The sequence below is a fragment of the Siphateles boraxobius genome, unplaced genomic scaffold (genome assembly GCF_051911475.1).
Source record: "Siphateles boraxobius isolate OS27281-9 unplaced genomic scaffold, OSU_SipBor_1 8, whole genome shotgun sequence".
Taxonomy (NCBI): domain Eukaryota; kingdom Metazoa; phylum Chordata; class Actinopteri; order Cypriniformes; family Leuciscidae; genus Siphateles; species Siphateles boraxobius.
The window spans coordinates 13,937,267-13,959,200 of record NW_027509208.1 but is presented as its reverse complement, the minus strand read 5'-3'; the positions used below and the strand labels follow the sequence as shown (position 1 = coordinate 13,959,200).

The following is a 21,934-nucleotide window of genomic DNA, read 5'->3' as shown; positions in this document are numbered from 1 at the left end:
TAAAATGGCCACGACGCCGTAGGAGTGACGGCGTAGCTACGTCGTGGAGTTGACGTAGAAGCATAATGAGGCCTTATGACGTAGCTACGGCGTAAGTTCAACGCAGAAGTATAAATTGGGCATCAGGCTGTTGAGCAATCGCAACCTCCTCCTGGAGAGGTGCACGTCAGGGTACGCCGAAGGGTACGCGTGCTACGCACAGCCTACGGCGTAGCTACGGCGTAAGTTCGATACAGAAGTATAAATTGGGCTTCAGGCTGTTGAGCGATCGCAACCTTCTCCTGTCGGTCTATATCCAAAGCAGCCAGCTCCTCTTCTGAAAACTCTGGTTCGTAGAGGTATGGTTCTGGATCTTGACTGTCTGAGAAGTCACCCTCTTCGTCTCTCACAAAATCTGCCATGTTCATCGCCATTCACTATGTCTACTGTAGGAAAAATAGCCAGCTAATATTCACGCCGGTATGTTGACGGAAGTTGGGGAGATGTCAGGTGTTGCGTGATATCTCTGCGCCCAAGTAGCAGTGCTTCGCCTGTGCTCCCCCAAACCCCCATCCCTATCCCCATCCCTTTATAATACCAAGTCAGTATCTGCCTAGGAAATCGCTTGGTCTTAATCTGCATTGCTATTTGCACTCGTTATGAATACGCAGGTGACAATTTTTTTGCAATGTCTGGGAATAATGTATGTGCTAAATTTATTTTGCTTTTAATTTTATAAAAATGAATGTCTAATAGGCATATAAGGTTCACAGAGATGGTAGCAGACCTGAAGTAACCCCTCTGGCAAACACCTCTCGCAAGCCTAAAAGTGTGTCACTTTGAGTTACTCATTCACTATTTTGTTCTGTGGAAGATGCTTTTTAACCTTGTGGAAAGAGGAAGATTTGTCCTTCTTTTCTCTTTCCAAGTATTGATCTCTTAAATTGAGAAGCCTCATAAATACACCTGGAGTGATGCAATTGAGATTTTAATGGATTTTCAGGGTAAAGATTTGATTGATTGTTTTGAGAGGAAATGGCCTTGAAGCATCACAGGAAAACGTAATCCTATTAATGGTGTGTGGCAGACCATAACCTGTAATAGCTCTGACTTGTCGTCCAAGCATTGGCAGAAAATAGCAGCAACAATAAAAAAAGGAAGGCTGATTTATGCTGGTAACGTTCCTCTATTATTTTTGTTCACAGCTATTGCTCAGGTTTATTTTTTTCTAAAGATGCCAAAACATACTTTTTAGGGGTGTTCACAGATTTATAATAATTATTATTATTATTAAGACTATTATCAAAATAAATCAGTAAAATTGTTTTAAAAAAAGTTTAAAATCACCATGAAATCAAAATAGACAATTCTTATAAGTAATATTGTGATATTTATTATAGATGATTTATCCGTGCACATGATTATTTTTTTAAATGCATGTGCACTTTTGATCTTTAATCAAAATTACTTTAAGCAAAATAACCACTCCCTCTTGCAATGACATCTCTATGACGTGTTTACTGGTGTGAGGGAGGGGCAACCTGTCACTCACATGTCATCACAGCAATAGCAAACCACAACCATCCAATCAATCACGCTGGACAAAATCATGTCCCGCCCTACATCTTTTTCTTGCTTGAGGAGCCTTCACTCGAAAGTTACCGCAACTTCCGTTTCATGCCGACTTTTATTAGTATTTAACATGTTTAAGAATAAACGATTTTCTTACTAAATTTAGTGAAAGAAAAAAATCATAGGGTCATTATTTATTTGGTCCTCCATATCGGAATACAGAATATGTTACATGAAATACAAAATGTTCTCTCCCAATCTTTACTACGAGATTTCTGACGCTCACTTTCCACCCCCATCTCATAATCAAAGGTCCCGTTGACTGTATTCGTCGTGAGAGGTGGGTTGAACATGTGCAGCCCTGAAGAAGACCCTCAGTCCAGAGCCTCAGTCGTCATGTTTCAGTTCTACAGACGTCAGGGGGGCGTGGCCAGAACCTCACCTCCAGCGCTGGCCAATCGAAGCGCAGCCGGCTTCTCTTGAAAGCCTCTCGTGCTGCGGATATAAAACCTCCTCGGCGGGCTGATGCAATACTGGAAGATACTGAAAGAATCGTCAGTGACGGAAAACCAGATAAAGAAAGCTGCTCACGTCGACCAGAAAAATACGTTTTTTGCCAAATCTCTCAATCTTATTTGTCAATTGGTGAGTGAATGAATTTACTGAAATCTATTGCGTTTTGCTTTTAAATTGATTGAAATTAGAACCTTTTACGTAAGCTTCCTATGGCCTTGACTAACGTTAGAAAGATAAAATGCATTATAAGCCATTTGTTAATTTTACACACTCTGTTGAATCGCTTTTACCTTTCAATCCAATTACTTTGTTTTAAAGATCTCTGCAAATATCTTATATGTGATCGTAGGCCTTTAATGAAGCTCAAGAGGTGATTGTCCTATGTCTTTAACGTTATTCATCGTTTCATCGCAAGTTTCCCCTTTAGTGTTTGACAAAATACGATTGTTCATGTGAAACAGAATATCCGAATCCCGATGTGCTCGTTATTTTAAGGTGTTCATTCAAAGGGTGTCGTCGTCGTGAGTTTGCTCACGTTCTTCACACAGAGCCGTTAGTCTGTCAGCTGTAGTGACGATTGCACATCACTTCAGTCCCCTTACCGCTATAAATGCTAGTTTTAACCATGAGTGTTAGATAACAGCGAGTTGTTTAGCAACAGACAACCAATCATGAACTTCCTCAGTGCTTATTTCTTGAAATATTCACGCGCAGAGTTTAGTCTCCATGTCTGAATGAACCGCATACAAATGTCGAAGAGCGGCAGCAGACGGGTAACGTTAACGTTAAAGTGGGGTTGGCTGTATGGTGTTGTGAATATTTAAAGAGACCAGAGCGGGTCTACGTGTCGACTTTTGGGTAACGTTACAGATGGGCAAGCATTTATTAATACGGGCCGCGTGCTTTAACGTTATTAGCCTAATAAATATGCAAACAAGAACTTCAATACGGGGTTTACGATCTCTAAGCATGTCAACCAATAATTAATTACTAACCCAGGATAAAGTATGAACAAGTAACAAGACAACCCAGGATTACGTCCCAGGGTTGACTGAAAAAGCCAGTCTAAACGAGTCTTTTACAACCTAAACTGATCTAAATTCCCAGAAGGCTGACTGACCTTTACGTTCAAGATCAAACCGGCTGATAGTAAGGCTCGGATTGTGTGTCAGTGTATTGTTCGGAAAAACGGGGAACACGAGCAGAACTTGGCACAATGAAATCTTTAGAGGTTGAATTGAAGGATGTGTTCAGCATCTTGCACCCCGTGCTCGGCGTGGTGCCAGAGCAGCGCTCGCGCTCAGGTCTTGCGTGCTGATTGGCTGCCGCCGAAGGCGGGGTCGTATAAATACACTCAAATTACATTCTTCGTTCCTTTAGTTTCTTTCACACCTGTCAGGTAAGAAGTTCGACGATGACAACATGTAAATGTAAACAATGTAAATGTTTTCTCAAGTTTACTGTATGAATTTAAAAGGATGAACTTTGAGATGCATTACACTAGGGTTCATTAAAGTTTGTTTGGATACTTGTGTATTTTGCGTGGGTAAATCGGCTATTCTGACCCTCATGTGATTAAGTTGGAAATAGCTCTGAGGTCAGAAACATATTTTCGATTTTTGACCCGACATGTTAATACAAATATAGCACACGCTTTTATATTTAGATGTCCAGTATACCAAACCTGAATGACTTGTTTCTTTGGAACAAGAAAGAAGTTAGGCAAAATGACAGTTACCTTTCACTTCCATTGTATGGAGGGGGAAAAATCCACTGAAAGTGAATTGTGACACAGGCTGTCATCATTGTTCCACCGAATAAAGCAAGTCATTCAGGTTTGGAAGGACACGATAGTGAGTAAATGATGACAGTTCACGTTTTAGGGTGAACTATTCTTTTAATACTCATTCATTTGGTTACGTGATGTCTCAACCCCTGTCTATCCTCTTGTTTTTGCAGGTAACCGAGTATGCCAGTCTTCAGAGCTCTTAGTAAGGTGGCAAAGCAGGCCCTGCTGACCCCTGCGTGTGGATGTCAGTCTCTGACTGTGGCGATACGCAACATCAGCTTTTCCCCGCGTCAGGTCACCCCTGGATCTGATGCCAGCTTTCATTCTGTGTCCTTCTCTGAGACGGACCACCCCAAAGTTCTCATCACAGGTATGAAAACGACTAGATTAATGCATTTTTTTAATTATTATTATTATTATTATTTAAAAATTTGGGACTTGTGTAATTCTGACATGTTTTGCTTATTTTTAAGAAAGTTGGTTCCTTACTCCCCTACTGTGTTTTTCATTTGAACATAAATTTTTCTCCGTCAGGTGGCCTCGGTCAACTTGGGGTTGGGCTTGCTAAACTCTTAAGGTATGTAACATACTACCACATGGAAAAAATGTTTTGCATTATAGATGCATTTGTAAGTGTAACACTTAATTTTAAGTTTCACATGAAAAAAAAACTTGTATAAAACAATTATTCCTGTTTCATAGGAAGCGATTTGGAAAAAACAATGTGATCCTCTCAGATATCAGGAAACCACCAACCAACGTATTTCACAGTGGTACGTCTTTTGTTCATCTCAAATGAAAGGCTGTGATTTCTTTATGTATAATTTAATTAGACTACAGAAGTAAATGTGTTTGCACTCTATTAGTGGGTTCTGTCTTATTACTATGATTATTATATTACATAAACATATTAATTTAAACCAGATGTTTGCCAAATGTAGTTGAGAGTTATTGTAAGGGATAATTTATAATTTCCATGTTAAGGTAATTTAAATCAGTAAAGAAATGCTAATTAAGTTAATTGTGGTGTTAATGACCTGTTCTGTACAATCTCTTATAATTAGTAGCTTAGAGAATTGATTTGCATTCCTAGCATTTATTTTAATAGTTTATTAACATAATTTTTTCCCTTATCAGTCCGTTAAACTTTTTTAATAAACAACAATCAAAGCATAGAGCTTTAACAGATCACACTGAGGTGCTGATGTATCGATTAACAGCTCTTAACCTCTTCCACACAGGACCCTTTATCTACTCGGACATTCTGGACTACAAGAACTTGCGAGAGATTGTAGTAAATAACAGAATCACCTGGTTAGTGCATTACAGTGCTCTTCTAAGTGCTGTCGGGGAAGCTAATGTGGCACTGGCACGAGCAGTCAACATCACAGGTAAGACTAGAAAACTCAATGCAGTGCCTCACCATGTTTTGTTAGTGGCTGATAGTCATTTAGTCAATACAGTTAGATTTAACATTCTTCATACTTCGTTCCCCCCTAAAGTAATTTTAATGGATGTTTTTAAAGTTTCACCTGGAAAATGTTTAGATTTTCTTTCAGCTATCAAACAAAAATTTATTCCAACTACTTTGATCTTACTATTACAATAGCTTTTGATTCCTTTTGGGCTGAAAATGTAAATCTTTTTCTTTTCTTTTTTTCTGTAGGACTACACAACATCCTCGACATTGCAGCAGAACACGGACTTCGGCTCTTTGTGCCCAGCACCATTGGTGCCTTTGGACCAACTTCACCTCGAAACCCCACCCCTGACCTCTGTGTGCAGAGACCACGTACCATATATGGCGTCTCTAAAGTCCACGCTGAGCTTATGGGAGAGGTAAGACACGGGTCACCCTTATTTCAGTATTTCCAGTACTGTTCTGGGCCTTATGTCACTCAGAATGTTAATCTTTACCCATAATTCTTTTTCTGCAGTACTACCACCACCGCTATGGCCTTGACTTCCGCTGTCTGCGGTACCCCGGTATCATCTCTGCAGACTCGCAGCCCGGCGGTGGCACAACAGGTATGGTGCACTCTGCACCATCTGTGTTTTTGCCACATGACCTTGCTCGTGTACATAAATGAGGTTATGCAACAGGCACATGCTCAGAACGGGGGTGTTCACTTTGAGTATTTTTAGATATACTGATAGCCTGCACCAATGCCAGCCAGCCATTTAAACCGCACCTCCTACTGCCTAAAGCCACATGCTAAAACCTGAAAAGTTATTTTACAGCTGTTACTGTTTTACAGTTACAACCAGCTGAGACTGCTGGCCAAAAAAACAGCAATGAGTCATGAAAGTCTGTTTTTTTTGGCTTTTCCAGACTATGCTGTGCAGATTTTCCATGACGCCGTCAAGAATGGCAAGTTTGAGTGCAACCTAAAGCCAGATACACGGCTTCCCATGATGTACATTGATGACTGTTTGCGGGCCACGCTGGAGGTGATGGAGGCGCCAACGGAAACGCTCAGTATGCGCACCTACAACATCAACGCCATGAGCTTCACTCCAGAGGAACTCACAAATGAGGTCCAGAAACAGCTTCCTGACCTTCAGGTCACATATGAGATTGACTCTGTACGACAGGCTATAGGTATGAGCCAATAAATCTACCCCCAGGAGCATCATCAAAAATAAATAAAAATAAATAAATGGTGCAAAATATTGTGTGATCTTGTTTTTTTCTACATAGCTGACAGCTGGCCCATGAACTTTGATGACTCCAACGCCCGCAATGACTGGGGCTGGAAGCACGACTACGATCTACCAGAGTTGGTCCAGACGATGCTCAACTTCATCGGCTCAGACTCCCGCATCGCTCAGGCCAACTGAGTCTTCTCATGAACAATGAAAATATGTACATTATAAAGATTTATAGTGACGCAGAAGAGAGATCCATAGTCTGTAAATAGTCATATTCCTGTTCTCTTTTGTGTCATCTGTATAGACTAGCACAGGCTATGTATGTATAATTGCAGATTATACAAAGAGGTCGGGTCTGTTTTCTAGTCAGAGGGGAAAAAACCATCAGAGACGCATAGGTATTTTAGCTAAATGCTGGAAAAGGAATGGGTTTAAACCCGACGTGTCTTCTAGTGCTTTGCATTTAGTGAAAAAGGATCAATTATGTCTCCAGGCAAGATAAACCAAAAAGACATGAAAATCCAGAAATGAATGCCACAGCTCCTAAAACTTAGCTTCCCAAATATACTCTCTTTCTGAGTTACTTTTCTTTCATTTTTTTTTTTTTTTTGTTCTAATTAATTTAAATAATTTTACTGTACCTTAGAAGAACAGAATATATTAGGGAAAAGGCTGATGGCTGTGTTCGGAGTAATGGGAATAAAAGTAATAGGAATTGTAACAGCAGTTTCAACCCATTCTAAAATAACCAGACATAAGATTCTGTGGTTTAAACAGGGTGGGACTCAAATGTCGGTCCTCAGGGAAAGTGGGGGTTGTCATGATAAATGATGTTATCATAGCCCTCTTGGTTGCGTTCCCTCTCTTGTGCACTATCTATTTATTCAGACTGCTCACAAGTAAATTGCAAGTTTCTGTCTTGCTCCACTCTTTAATAAAGTCGCTTTTTGTTAAATGCAATTTCTCTCATATCTTGCATTTGCCCATAAATGTTTTCCCACAGCGAATATATATTATCCTGTAAGAAGGGGAGATTGGGAAACAAAATTAAATTATTCTTTTTTTTTTGTTAAGCTTTGCATCCACATTTTTGTTCTTATGATCACAAAACTTGTGTCAATAAAGCTTTTTTTATCTTTAACATTGTCTTTCATGAGTTGTGTATGATTTTTTTCATTTTCCTCGTTTTTATCTGTGTTAAGTATTACTCGGTTGACTATCGTGCCGGTTATATTAAACATTTTATTTATAACTTTGTGGGAAATATGATCAACTTTTTGATGGCAGCGATACTGACTGCACAAGACAAGACCTGCATTAATGCTCATTCGCATTGCATGTCTTGTCACTTCAAGGTGATTAGCACATAATGCATTGACTTAAGACTATAATCTCCCTGAGTTATCTCGGAACCATTTGAGTTATTTTCCTTATCCGTCGTGCCACGTAAATATTTTTGTGCCTTTAGACTAAGTCTCCTTTTTATTTAGATTGCAAGTGTACGCTTTGAAAGCAAGTTATGTAATGTCTGTTTGTACAGTATATGCAGTAACAAAAGATTTACCATTCTTTCATAAAGTGGGGCAATAATATGACGGTAGTTATATGAACAACAGGGTTACGTAAGAACTTGGCAATGCTGACTAAACTGTCAAGGTTATTTGAAGTTTTCTTTTTGTCTCTAGCGTGAACTGCAAAAATGTAAAAAAAAAAAAATTAAAAAAAAGATTGCATAGTGTCGTTTTGTGGTGAGTTGCTTGGCAAATAACTTTGCTGTCTGTAATATGAGAGTTGTGCACTAGCTGAGTTTCAGTTGAGGACCATTTTAACTGTCAGCAGTTCTTCCAAATGAAATTATATCTCATGTAAAGTTTGATCATGTGAAATGTGAACACATTAGGTTGTTTGTCTGCACTGTTGCACAATGTGAGCGATGGTGTGACATAAAGTAATATTCACAGACAGGTTTTATAATTTCTAATCACGTTGTAACAAAAGTAGGCTATTCATTTACATGACTGTAAGTAGTTGCAACAGGTTTATTTGATTTCTTTCTGCATCTGATATAGGCTAATTGTAAATCCTTTGTTCAATAACAATGTTGCAAAATATTGTTTTTACGTGTTTCCATCATTTCATAACTTTCCATCATTTTATAATGTTGTAGAATGTAGAGGTTGTCACACATCATTCACATCATCTGGAATCCTCACTGGTTTGAGGTATGCGTTAAAACAAACATGACCTCACCTTGACCACCAAACTGGGGGAATGCAAAGCCCAGACAATGAAAAAAAGTGAAAATGTAGTTGAGATTTAAGATAACTGATATAGTTACTTTTGTTGGTGTTACCTAATGTAGCCCTATAGTATTAAGGTACAATTTAATAATAATAATACCAGCCATTATTATAAAACATTTAATATAGACAAATATGAATGAGTGGTTTTGACAGCAATATGCATTAAATAAACATCAAACAATTAAATAGAAAAAAATAAGTTATATTTTATTTTTAAACATAAGATAATAAATGTATAAAGTTAAAAACATAATATTAAAAATGTATGCTACAGGGTTGCAAATTTAGCTTATATTAAGCTGTAAAACTGAAGGGGATATAGTTTACGAACAAGTATTAAAATCTCATGATCTTTTTTTCTTCAATGACTTTTCTTCCTTTGTCTTACAATAATTTGCGTAACAGAATTTAATGGCTGAGCTCGATAAATGCAGCCAAGAGACAAATTGCGTAACAACGTCTATTACATTTTCGATAAATAAATAATTCTAATAAACAATAAAACATTTTATAACAAGGCACTTTTAATTCTAAGTAAAATTTATTTAAATTGCTCAACACGTAAGTTATTTTATTGAACAGATAAATTGCCATAATCATATGCACAGTCACGCAGAGCAGCACTACAACCTAAACAATGTTATTCCGAAAAATGCATGCATAAATCACGTTAGACACATGATGTAGCCTATAGGCCTACGACTTTTGGACAGGCAGTTTCTTGGAAGTTGGGTTTGCACAGTAAAACCTTCCAACTTTCACATCCTATTATTGCTGTAAACATCCATCCATTTTATTTCAGATTATTAACAGCATTTTTTTTTACCATAATCTAAATGCCATGCAAACATTTCATAACACTCATTTGCATTGCACAATATGACAGCATAAGCTCCTTCCACTCATTCTCTCAGGTATTCTAGCACACATAAATCAAGAAACCCTCGTTGTGTTTCCCAGAACTGAGCAATGAGGCAGAGCACAGTCAGAGAAGTTAATGTGTATCATGTTGTGTAACCATTGATCGTGATGACACACCTCCTTATGTCTCCTGTCAACCAATGCGAGAAGAAGGAGTCTGTCAACATGCTGGATGATGAATATTGAATATCAGAGCTGGCAATCTGTCTGTGCTAAATGAAGATCAGCACATAAACATTCCTGGTGGGTTCCTTAAACAGGGGAGTGCCAAAAAACTCTGTGTTGCAGCTGCCACATGGTAACCGGTTGCTATGGAAACGGACAACAACCATATAAGGACTTCCATATTGCTATGGTCTGATGACTGCCTTTTGAATGAAATAACAAACATGTTTTACTGATCTTTACTGATCTAGGGGATTGTTGCTAAACTTTTTCAAACATCAAAATGAAATAGACAAAATGTACAAATTGGTACTTTCCTGTTATCCGGACACCACCATATACCATTTCGGAACTATACAGGTCCTTCTCAAAAAATTTGCATATTGTGATAAAGTTAATTATTTTCCATAATGTAATGATAAAAATTAAACTTTCATATATTTTAGATTCATTGCACACCAACTGAAATATTTCAGGTCTTTTATTGTTTTAATACTGATGATTTTGGCATACAGCTCATGAAAACCCAAAATTCCTGTCTCAAAAAATTAGCATATTTCGTCCGACCAATAAAATAAGTGTTTTTAATAAATAAAAAAAGTCAACCTTCAAATAATTATGTTAAGTTATGCACTCAATAGTCAATACTTGGTCGGGAATCCTTTTGCAGAAATGACTGCTTCAATGCGGCGTGGCATGGAGGCGATCAGCCTGTGGCACTGCTGAGGTGTTATGGAGGCCCAGGATGCTTCGCTAGTGGCCTTAAGCTCATCCAGAGTGTTGGGTCTTGCATCTCTCAACTTTCTCTTCTCAATATCCCACGGATTTTCTATGGGGTTCAGGTCAGGAGAGTTGGCTGGCCAATTGAGCACAGTAATACCATGGTCAGTAAACCATTTACCAGTGGTTTTGGCACTGTGAGCAGGTGCCAGGTCGTGCTGAAAAATGAAATCTTCATCTCCATAAAGCTTTTCAGCAGATGGAAACATGAAGTGCTCCAAAATCTCCTGATAGCTAGCTGCATTGGCCCTGCCCTTGATAAAACACAGTGGACCAACACCAGCAGCTGACATGGCACCGCAGACCATCACTGACTGTGGGTACTTGACACTGGACTTCTGGCATTTTGGCATTTCCTTCTCCCCAGTCTTCCTCCAGACTCTGGCACCTTGATTTCCGAATGACATGCAAAATTTGCTTTCATCCGAAAAAAGTACTTTGGACCACTGAGCAACAGTCCAGTGCTGCTTCTCTGTAGCCCAGGTCAGGCGCTTCTGCCGCTGTTTCCGGTTCAAAAGTGGCTTGACCTGGGGAATGCGGCACCTGTAGCCCATTTCCTGCACACGCCTGTGCACGGTGGCTCTGGATGTTTCTACTCCAGACTCAGTCCACTGCTTCCGCAGGTCCCCCAAGGTCTGGAATCGGTCCTTCTCCACAATCTTCCTCAGGGTCCGGTCACCTCTTCTCGTTGTGCAGCGTTTTTTGCCACACTTTTTCCTTCCCACAGACTTCCCACTGAGGTGCCTTGATACAGCACTCTGGGAACAGCCTATTTGTGCAGAAATTTCTTTCTGTCTTACCCTCTTGCTTGAGGGTGTCAATGATGGCCTTCTGGACAGCAGTCAGGTCGGCAGTCTTACCCATGATTGCGGTTTTGAGTAATGAAACAGGCTGGGAGTTTTTAAAAGCCTCAGGAATCTTTTGCAGGTGTTTAGAGTTAATTAGTTGATTCAGATGATTAGGTTAATAGCTCGTTTAGAGACCCTTTTCATGATATGCTAATTTTTTGAGACAGGAATTTTGGGTTTTCATGAGCTGTATGCCAAAATCATCAGTATTAAAACAATAAAAGACCTGAAATATTTCAGCTGGTGTGCAATGAATCTAAAATATATGAAAGTTAAATTTTTATCATTAACAAAGTTTAATTAAAATAATGAACTTTATCACAATATGCTAATTTTTTTAGAAGGACCTGGTAGTCATCCCAGATTGGTCTTAACCCCAGTGACGGGTAGGTTTAGGGGCGGTGTTAGGGGTAGGCCATCGTCCCAGATTGGTCTTAACCCCAGTGACGGGTAGGTTTAGGGGCGGTGTTAGGGGTAGGCCATCGTCCCAGATTGGTCTTAACCCCAGTGACGGGTAGGTTTAGGGGCGGGGTTAGGGGTAGGCCATCGTGGGGTCCGGATAACAGGAAAGTACCAAAAAGGGTCTTCATTTCTTTTTTTACAATAACTTGCAGTCAAGTTACAATCTGTGGAAAAATGTGAAAAGTGGAAGATTATTAACTAAGATACTAAAAAAGATTGTTTACTTGATTATTATACATTTTTTTTAATAAACAATTGTTAAAAAATAGCTACTTTTCATGATAAGTTAATTGTATGTTAGATAATATTTTATCTAACATAGTTATCACAAAAAAAACATGATTTGTGACTCTAATTTTAAAAAGCAATAGGGCACCAAAGTGTATGCATTTAGTTCATATAGTATTTTCAGATAAATATTGAAATATGCTCCATTACATCCCTTTTTGTCAGAGTTCTGAGTGATTACTAATGGCAATTCGATCTGTGACTTTCTCACCTCTGGTTGTGCAGTGTATACCCAGTGAGATGGGAATTCAATAAGACATCATCAGCAGCAGCAGGTAACATTAATCACACAGGCTCTTCTTCTTTCACTGTATATCACCACAGACAGCAGATGAACTCTACAACCTCAAGATAAAGATCCCCTCCCCTCCATAATCACATGCAGTGAAATTACCCTGTGTTGTCCAAAATGGATCAAGAAATTTCAGCCTTGTAAGAATGCATTTCTTTAAAGAGTTTTATCTTTAACAGCTATGATTTCCTTACTATATATATTTCAATCTATTAAGTATAAGTACATCATCCGCAGTTTATTTATATTCAGCTCATTTTCAGAAACAATGCCCATCTGGAGTCATTCTTGTCTTTTTCTTTCTGTAAACAGACAAAATTATTCTCTGGTGGTAATTATTGTATATTGTGTCTAAAACTGAAACAAATCCAATAATTAGAGAGCACGATAAATTTGGAGGTAATTACAGGCTCATGACATTATGATATTTATGGTGGGTTATATATTTGATCTCTGACAAATAGATAAATGTATAAAAAGTATAGTTATGCAAGGCACAAATAATTGGAGTCTTGCCTAAGAAACAACAACTGGACTCTGATTTTCATGCAGTGAAATGAAAAGTTCAATTTGTCACTACCTTGTGAAACACTTTTAGCACCATAAGGGGAGAACAACAAAGACATTACGGATCTTGGACCCTTTTAGTTTTAATGAATACATATTTATTATATTATATATATACATTTTATTTTGATTAAATGTTATTAAACAGCTTTTTACATTGCTTTAACTCATCTAAATTATTTAAGCAATGTTCAATTGCTCTTTTTTATAAGTTATACAAGATTCAGCTATTTGTTTTAAGTCAGTTTAATGTAATTTAAGTTGAAACGACTTCAACATCCAAGTTGATTGTACAAGGTAGCAACTTTTTTTCTTTTCTTTTTTACAGCGAAGAACCTTTTTGGCAAGTGTTCTTTAAAATTGAGCCAAGATAAACCCATTGAACCTTTTTATGCTCTCTTTAAGTGGCCTTTTATGTAATTAATGATATGGAGTACATTATAAGTGCAAGATACTTTGCTAACATTGCACATACTTTTGATTTGGTTTTCAAATGTGATCTTTGGGACTGACTGTCCACAGTGTAATTTTGTGTAACGTGTAACGAAATTGTTGTTATTCAGACAGTGTCCTCAAAATCTGATATACCTACATTGGCTGCTATGGTAATCACTTCATCTTCAGCTCAGTGCTTGGAGACACAAGAGAGTCATTGTGGGAAAGCTCAGTAAAAACATTTTCCACAGGACACTGTTCATAAAGACCACATTAACACAGGACATACACATACTGTATATAGGCTATATGGGGATTTTCATTTATAGGCTTTTACTTAATCTTTACATTGATATTACTGTCATCATAATTACCTTAAAAACAGCAGATCATCTAACCAACTTTGGCCAGGCCTTGCAATGATGCACCATGGAAACCAGAGTTTACCAGGTGCAGTTATACAGTAAAATGTTTATTTAAAGATCTTGATATTAGCTACCACTGTTATAAAAAAATACACTATCATCAAAGAAACGCAAAGAAATTAGTAAAAACTAAAATGAGTTCCTAAAGCAGTTATTGTAATTAAATGTTTTTTTTTTCAAAAAATTATTCCGAGCAGTTAACCCACTTACGCCATCTACTGTTACAAAAGTGTTCAAACACGATGATATGTAGGCTACTAATGGCGTACAAAATCTAAATGCACGTGCATGATATAGTTTGTTGTGGTTTTGGAATAATTATATATCATATAATAATATTGTAATACTGTATGTTTGAGTCGACAGACATGAGTTATTGTCTTTTTAATCAGGCATAAGTAGGACAACCTGCCTGTTCCTCCATGTGTTCAAGGACCCCTCAAGATGTCCATGCTTGCCGAACGTGAGTTTACAAATTTGAATGTATTTTAGGATAGTTGTATGTGTTTGAAAATATTAGATATCGGTTTTGTAAAATTGAATTAGGGATGTGCTTTTGATTTGGATGAATATCGCCATTCTTGCATTCCTCCACGTTGTTTAGTATGTTTGCTAGCAGCCACCTTGGGCCTTTAATATCACAGGGCGAATCATGAGTTTTCAAATACTTAATTCCGCTTTATACTGTAGGCCTGGCTACCTCATTGACACAAAACCCTTGTGACATTCATAAAAAAAGCTTGAAACATGAACATTAAACGAAACCTGCTATTATTGTAGTCGCTTATTTTTTGACGCTTACATCATAATCTTTGTATTTTATTAGCACGTCGTAAACAGAAATGGGCAGCGGACCCCCAAAACACCACGTGGAGCAACGATGAGTCTAAATTTGGACAGAAGATGCTGGAACGTATGGGCTGGGCCAAAGGAAAGGTATAAGGGTCTGAACTTAAGTAACACACTAATAAAACCATACGTCACATGTCTGTGATGAATAAGATTAACTTAAAAATATTTCTAAACTCAAAATCGATAGGTGTTAGAACGTCGCAGAGAGTTTAGGCCAATTGACTTATGTCACTTTTAATGACTGCTGCCGCAATCGCATTGTCTACGTCTTAAATGTACTTATACTTATTACTTATATTATATTTTAGACATATAGGTCTATATAAATAAAAACATATATTTAAAACGCAACAAACATACAAACTTTTGTGCCAGTGATTTCAAAAACATGAGGAATGCCTTGTTGCATCCCTTGATGTAAGATAATTTATATATATATGAATGTACCCACAAATCTTAAAATTGTTGATCAACCTACATGTGTTATGACTACTTGTGTTCTTGAACACCTTTCAATTCTGTTTATATAAACATGTTGCTTGCCATGGCAACATTATCTAGCTGGCTGACATGGATGAAGAGTTAAATTTCCATAGCAATTTATGATGGTCTTTAAAGTACCAAATAAACTAGTAAAAAAGTTAAATTGGAATTATTCATTTACTTATTTTTGTGATGGGACCAGTGAAAGCATTGGGCTGGCATTGTATAATATATAGTATTAAACAATAAAAAATAATTCACACTATAAAGACAATTGCTTAATGTGTGTTAAATGTAAATTGTAATCCAGATTTGTTAAATTGTTTCAAAGTATAATTTTTTTCCTTTTTACAATAATAAAAGTAAATAAATAATAATTCAAATATATAGAAAAAAATAAAGGTAAAAATAGTAACTATAGCCCCGTTCACACCGCAAGTCCTAATGCTCAATTCTGATTTTTTGCTCAGATCCGATTTTTTGATTGGCTGTTCACATTACCTTTTAAAATGTGACCTATATCTGATTGCAGTGTTAACTGTTTGAGGTTTCAAACTAACCGGCATGCGCAAAAGAACAATAACAATGACATCAGACGCAGCACGCGGTTGCACTAAAGTTCGGGAGGTTATGGAGGAAGTAAGCATATTCGCATTTATTTCATAATGTTTGTGTAATGGAAACTTTTGCGGGTTTATGGTTGCAAATTCACTACAGAGATCTGTGTGGATGCGTAGACGAAGCCAGGAGTGGTGGGAATATGACGTGAATAGTAGGGATGGGCATTCGATTAAATTTTCTTAGTCGATCGTCGGGAGAATTAACGATCGACTATCGATTAATCATTCATATTTTTATATTCAAATTCATTATTTATTTTTATAAATTAAAAATGCAATGAAAATACAAAAATACAGCGCGTTTTTCCTCGATTAGGTCTTTATTACAAGATGATCAACTTGTGGCAGTAAAACTGGACGTTCGGTTAGGCTAAACTTGAAGATATATGCCCTGCGGTGCTCGGAAGCAACGGAACCTGCAGCTGCGAGTTGGCGTTCTTAACCTGTTAAACAGAGACCCTCGTTTGTTCCAAAATAAAAAAAAAATAAAAAAAATCATGTTAAACAATAACTTAACCAAAAACATAATAATACTTAGATCTGACAGGTTTTGTCAAAATGTAACTCAAAACTATCCAAGAACGGAGTCGAGAAAGAGGGTGAGAGAGATTAATTAGCCTACATACTGTAACAATCAATTAGGCTAGGCTACTTAACAAAGCCTCATAAAAAATAACTAGTAACTCACATACAACTTCTACACCAGTCTACTGATTTTGGTGAGAAAGATAAGCATGTTGATGACATGATCTGAGGTCAGACGCGACCGCAACCTGACCGTCAAGCCTCGTTTACACTTTCGCCTGGCTCTGCAGCGCGAGTCTCCACAGACTGCGCGCGCATCTCCCCAAACAGACGAGGCGTTTATACTCGACGCGCTCGCCTGTGAAACACCGAATACCGCAATGACGTCATTTTTGCCGCGCTCACCTTCGCGCTCGAGCGGACGCGTCGAGTGTAAACAAGGCTTCAGTCCAGCCGCTGAAAACACCCGCTCTGAGGGGACTGACGTTGCCGGGATGCACCCCTGCAAACATGCCCCTGCGGGGCCCACGCTGGCTTTTTGTACAGGTACCTCCGCGCTAACTTGACCAACCAGCCCGGGGAACACGTTCACTTTCCACTCACACTACGCAACGCAGCAGCATTAGTTTAATGATAATCGATAACAAATTAACGTGATCGACGAAATTCTTAATGATCAATAATCGATCGTCGATTAATCATGCCCATCCCTAGTGAATAGTTTCACTGAGACGCTGTTCTCCTCTGTCCCCGTTCTTCCATTTCGTGTGCAATTTTTTCAAAACGGAGCGGTTACGGTAGGTCCTTCTAGCTTGAATTGAAGTATCTCCCCATATACTACTTAGATCTAACACCTCACTCTCATTGAATCGCTTCATCGCTGTTCTCCATATCTAGTCAAGTTTTTAATGTTAGGCTACTGTCTGTGTCTGTTGTGTCTAGGGCTTCGCCGGCGCATAATTGTGACAAATGTCGACGTAGATTGACGTAAAAGTCGCATCAAATCCGCCTTGATTGTTCACACTGCGGCCGCATTGAAAAAAATCAGATCTGGGTCTGATTCAGGACCACATATGTATGTGGTCTAAATCTGATTTGAAAAAATCAGATCTGGGCTAGATTTGAGTGTTCACACTACCTCTGAAGAAGTCTGACCTGGTCACTTGACCCCAAAAAAATCAGATGTGGGCCACTTTTGCCTGCAGTGTGAACGGGGCCTATGTACATCCAGGGAGAGAACGTGTGGCCTAATAAAATTCCATCTGGAATAAACTCAAGAAACTTTCATTAAAGTCATTATTTTGAAAATGAACATGCATCTATCAAAAACAATAACTCAACAAGGGTTGCATCTGGCACTCACAAACAAAACTATGGGTGTTGCAGAGGGAGAACAAAATATCAAAAATAGTAGGGGGGGTCCTGTTGTAGAACAAGACAATCCACATCCTGGCACTTGCATAGTTAGACAGGTAAAAAGCCTCCATTGTAAGACAGGGCTACATCTTAAAAACCACCAACACGTATCAGCCCAAACAGGCCTTCGTCAGGGTGCTTACCATACAATACAGGGTTTTTTTTGCGTGCGCAGTCGGTGTATCAAACTGCTTGCATGCTTCTGATTATAATTTTGTGAAGTCCACATTTGTGTAAAACCTTATAGAGATGGCTCCAGCTAACTGAATCAAAGCCTTTTTCAGCATCTAAACTTAAAATCATTGGTTTTGGTTTATTTCTACTTTATTTATCTTAAAGAGGTGGTTGATTATGATTGTACTTTTCTAACTTTAGTTAGTGTGTAATGTTACTGTTACTGCATAAACAACACCTGCAAAGTCACAATGCTCAAAGTTAAAGCAAAGGCAGATATTTTCATTTAAAGAAATTGCTATCTAAGGACTGCAACAAACGGCTGTTAGGAACTAGAGCCCGACCGATATGGATTTTTGGGGGCCGATGCCGATACCGATACCGATATTAGGGAGTAAAAAAAGCCCGATACCGATATATCGGCCGATATTATTTATGTGTATATTATAATACAGTAGCAATATTATTTATGTGTATTATAGTACAGTATACCAGTCAAAAGTTTGGACACTTTCCTATTGGTGTGTACAAACTTTTGATGGGTACTTTACACAGTAGCTATAAACAGAATAAATATATTTTATAAACACGTTTTGCAATGATCACTCAAATGTGGTAATCAAACACTTGTGTGACACAGATATGTAATGGAGGCAGGGGGAATGATAGAATGAGAATTATACAGCTGAGCTGTAACCAAACTAGTTTGCATTGCATGTTATATTATATTATATTATATTCTAAATACTGTTGCATAATCTTCACTAACGACGACTTTGTCTTTTAATTTAGTCATAACTTGTATCAATAAATATATAAAAAGTGTCACTGACAAAACCTTATTATCTTTTATTTTTACTCTTAATTCCTCTAATCTCTACCAGTGGAGGAAGAACTCAGATCTTTTTACAAAACCTTATTATCTTTTATTTTTACTCTTAATTCCTCTAATCTCTACCAGTGGAGGAAGAACTCAGATCTTTTTACTAAAGTAAAATGAATAATATCATAATGAAAACGTTTTTAATTACATATGTACAGTACTTTTATACTATTTTAAATAATTAGTAAGCAAAATGTACTAAACGTGAAACTAGGCTACTCTTATTGCAAAATGGCCCTATATAAAGTGTTATAATTATATACATTTTTGGAATATTGCTTGATTTTGTAACGTAGCGTTATCAGGCAGAATGAGCTTTAACACGGTGTCTACACCGGACGCGGCCGTTACTGCTCGCGTCGCAACAGCTATTTACCCTAGACAAAGCAGAATCAGTTTACTGTCGGAGATCGCTCGCGCCACGCATTTTAATCAATGTTTCATCAACCAATTGCCTTAATAAATAAGAAGAAGGCCTAAATATAGCAGACAATATAATCAGGACTTCTCAGCTGCGCGCTTGCAATAGTCACAAGCTCACACAATACGTGACAGAGGCTTGTAGCAGAGAAATCAATTCTGTGAATTACACTGCGCAAATCACAAGTAGGCTACTACCCACCGGATGAAGAAGGGTTGGCTCTCAGTCTCCACAGGCTACATAAAATATTCATTTTATTTTATTTTATTTTATTTTTCGTGTTTGCATTTATGAGGAAAAAACAATGTTACAGACGCGACAGTTCAGCACTACGAACGTGAGCGCTCTGAAAGCGGCACTAATGCTTTGAAACTTTCACATAGACATCAAACAGAAAGCACAAAACCTTTCGTTTCAAAGTGAATTTCGTTTTGTATTAATTGTGTCTTAATTTTAATCAATGTTTCATCAGCCATTTGCCTGGATTTAATTTATAAGAAGTAAATTTAGCAGACGATAGATAATCTCGACACGGAGGCGCCTGCGGGTGAACTGGAGCTCGTCTCATGAACCGAAACTCAGCGTATAGACCTGAGAATTGAAATATATCTATATTGAAATGTCTACTTTTAAACAGAACAATTCAAAACGAAAGACAGACAGACTCATGTAATCGTATGAAATGTGCATTTCTCTCTGGCGCGCGCTCACTGAAGATCGCGAGTCAGCATCGTCAACTTCATCTTTGGCTGACACTGACTGAAAACACTTGTTTATTAATAAACAATTAAAATGTCTCCTTGCTATATTTGTTGTATTCATAATCATTATTTTTGCCAGTTCTTGTGACAGCTTTTAGGTGCTTTATTGGCATCGCCACCCTTACATGAATCACCGTACCCGCATTTTTTAAAATATTCATTTATCGGCCATTATAAATGCCGATACCGATAGTTAGGAAAATGCCTAAAATCGGCCGATAATATCGGCCCGCCGATATATCGGTCGGGCTCTATTAGGAACTACACAACCTTCCTCTAGTTAGTGACATCACTAACCCTAACATTTACATAAACTCCCAGGAATGCGATTTATAGATTATCATGACAGAATATACTAATCAATGACTAGAAGATAACTACACATAAGTCCTAAATTCATCAACAAACCATTCAGAAATGTTGTCTACATGTTGTCACTTCTTCTCCAGTCTCTCCATATTTGTCTGACTCCAGTTTGAACATAAAAGCCTAAAAGTTTTTGAAATTATCAGTGCATGTCTGTGTGAGGTAAAAAGACACAAGTTGTTGTTGCTCCGCCCTCTGTGCCGGGAGTAGCAGCTCATTTGCATTTAAAGGGACAGTGCGCAAAAACGCAAAATCGGTGCGTTTTTGGTCACCCTCAAAAACTGACAACTTTAAAATGCTATATAAAAATATCTCTTGGGTATTTTGAGCTAAAACTTCACATACACTCTCTGGGGACATCAGAAATCGATTTTACATCTTGTGAAAAGGGCATTATACCACCCCTTTAAAGCAACCCCCCAAATGACTTTGCTCTTGTTTTACTTGTGGTGTTTAAAAAAAAAAAAAAAAAATTATACTTGTGGTGTTTGTTGGATGAGCTTGAAATCATGGAGAAAATCAGTGAACAAAAACAACTCGCTGTGTCAGAATATGCCTACTTCCATACTATATAATAGGTGTAAAACAGCATGTGAAAAGAGTAGTATGTCCGTATTCATAAAAAAGTACCCGGATCACTTACTACTTGCGGCAAGATTCTAAAGTGTGCATCCAATGGTGATTTTACTATACCTGCAGCCATGGGAAAGGATTTGTGAATGGCAGTACTTGAGCCTTAGGCAACATGACAATTGGCAACATAAGCCCTATTCGCACGGGATTAGTATATCTGGGGACCTCGTGTGATTTAGAAATTACCCCCCCAAATCTGAATTTAATGTGGCGCATTCGCACGGGATAACCGAAGCCTGTGATTTTACTCAAATTTACTGACTTATCTCCCGGATATGACGTCAATAGGCTATTGCTTGGAAATGTCTTTTCGTTATAGGTCTAGCTGTATGATATATTATGACATAAACAGAATAAAGTTCCTTACCGCATGTTGCTATACATGTCATTCATCTCCATTTAATCATTCTTTTTGTTTTTGCTCTTCTGATGATTTTATCTTATAGCGATATGACCCAGCACCCAAAATACTATCAAAACACTCCAACACAGTCTCCATTCTTCGCGAAAGATTGATAAAAAGGTGCACATGAAACAAAAACCTTAAAAAAATGATATACGATCCGGACAAATCACAGAGATGCCGATTCGCACGGGACTAATGTTATCACAGGACCTCGGTGTTCGGTGAAATATAGTAGGTAGTTTGTGGGGGAATTTTTACTTTACAAATTATAGGCCTGGCCCATTCGCACGGGATTAAGATCTCAAACAAACTCTGCAATTATTACAAATGACTAGAGGTCACCAGGTAATACTTATCCCGTGCGAATAGGGCTATAGTAGTATTTACAGATGTAGTAAGT

At 37.9% G+C, this 21,934-nt stretch overlaps 2 protein-coding genes across 2 annotated transcripts in view; both read left to right on the top strand.

Moving 5' to 3' along the window:
* Positions 1-1,671: 1,671 nt before the first annotated feature.
* Positions 1,672-7,649, top strand: tdh (L-threonine dehydrogenase). Its single transcript, XM_077220253.1, has 9 exons — positions 1,672-2,196; positions 4,027-4,226; positions 4,391-4,433; positions 4,559-4,629; positions 5,098-5,247; positions 5,523-5,695; positions 5,794-5,884; positions 6,189-6,458; positions 6,558-7,649. Exons 2-9 carry the CDS (start codon positions 4,037-4,039, stop codon positions 6,695-6,697), a joined length of 1,128 nt encoding a protein of 375 aa, XP_077076368.1. The 5' UTR covers positions 1,672-2,196; positions 4,027-4,036; the 3' UTR covers positions 6,698-7,649.
* Positions 7,650-14,246: 6,597 nt separating this feature from the next.
* Positions 14,247-21,934, top strand: part of pinx1 (PIN2 (TERF1) interacting telomerase inhibitor 1) — a 39,978-nt gene continuing 32,290 nt past the window's right edge. The window contains exons 1-2 of the mRNA XM_077221149.1: positions 14,247-14,457; positions 14,821-14,930. Of these exons, the coding sequence (XP_077077264.1) occupies positions 14,439-14,457; positions 14,821-14,930 (129 nt within the window). The 5' untranslated portion in view covers positions 14,247-14,438. The remainder of the gene's footprint in view (positions 14,458-14,820; positions 14,931-21,934) is intronic.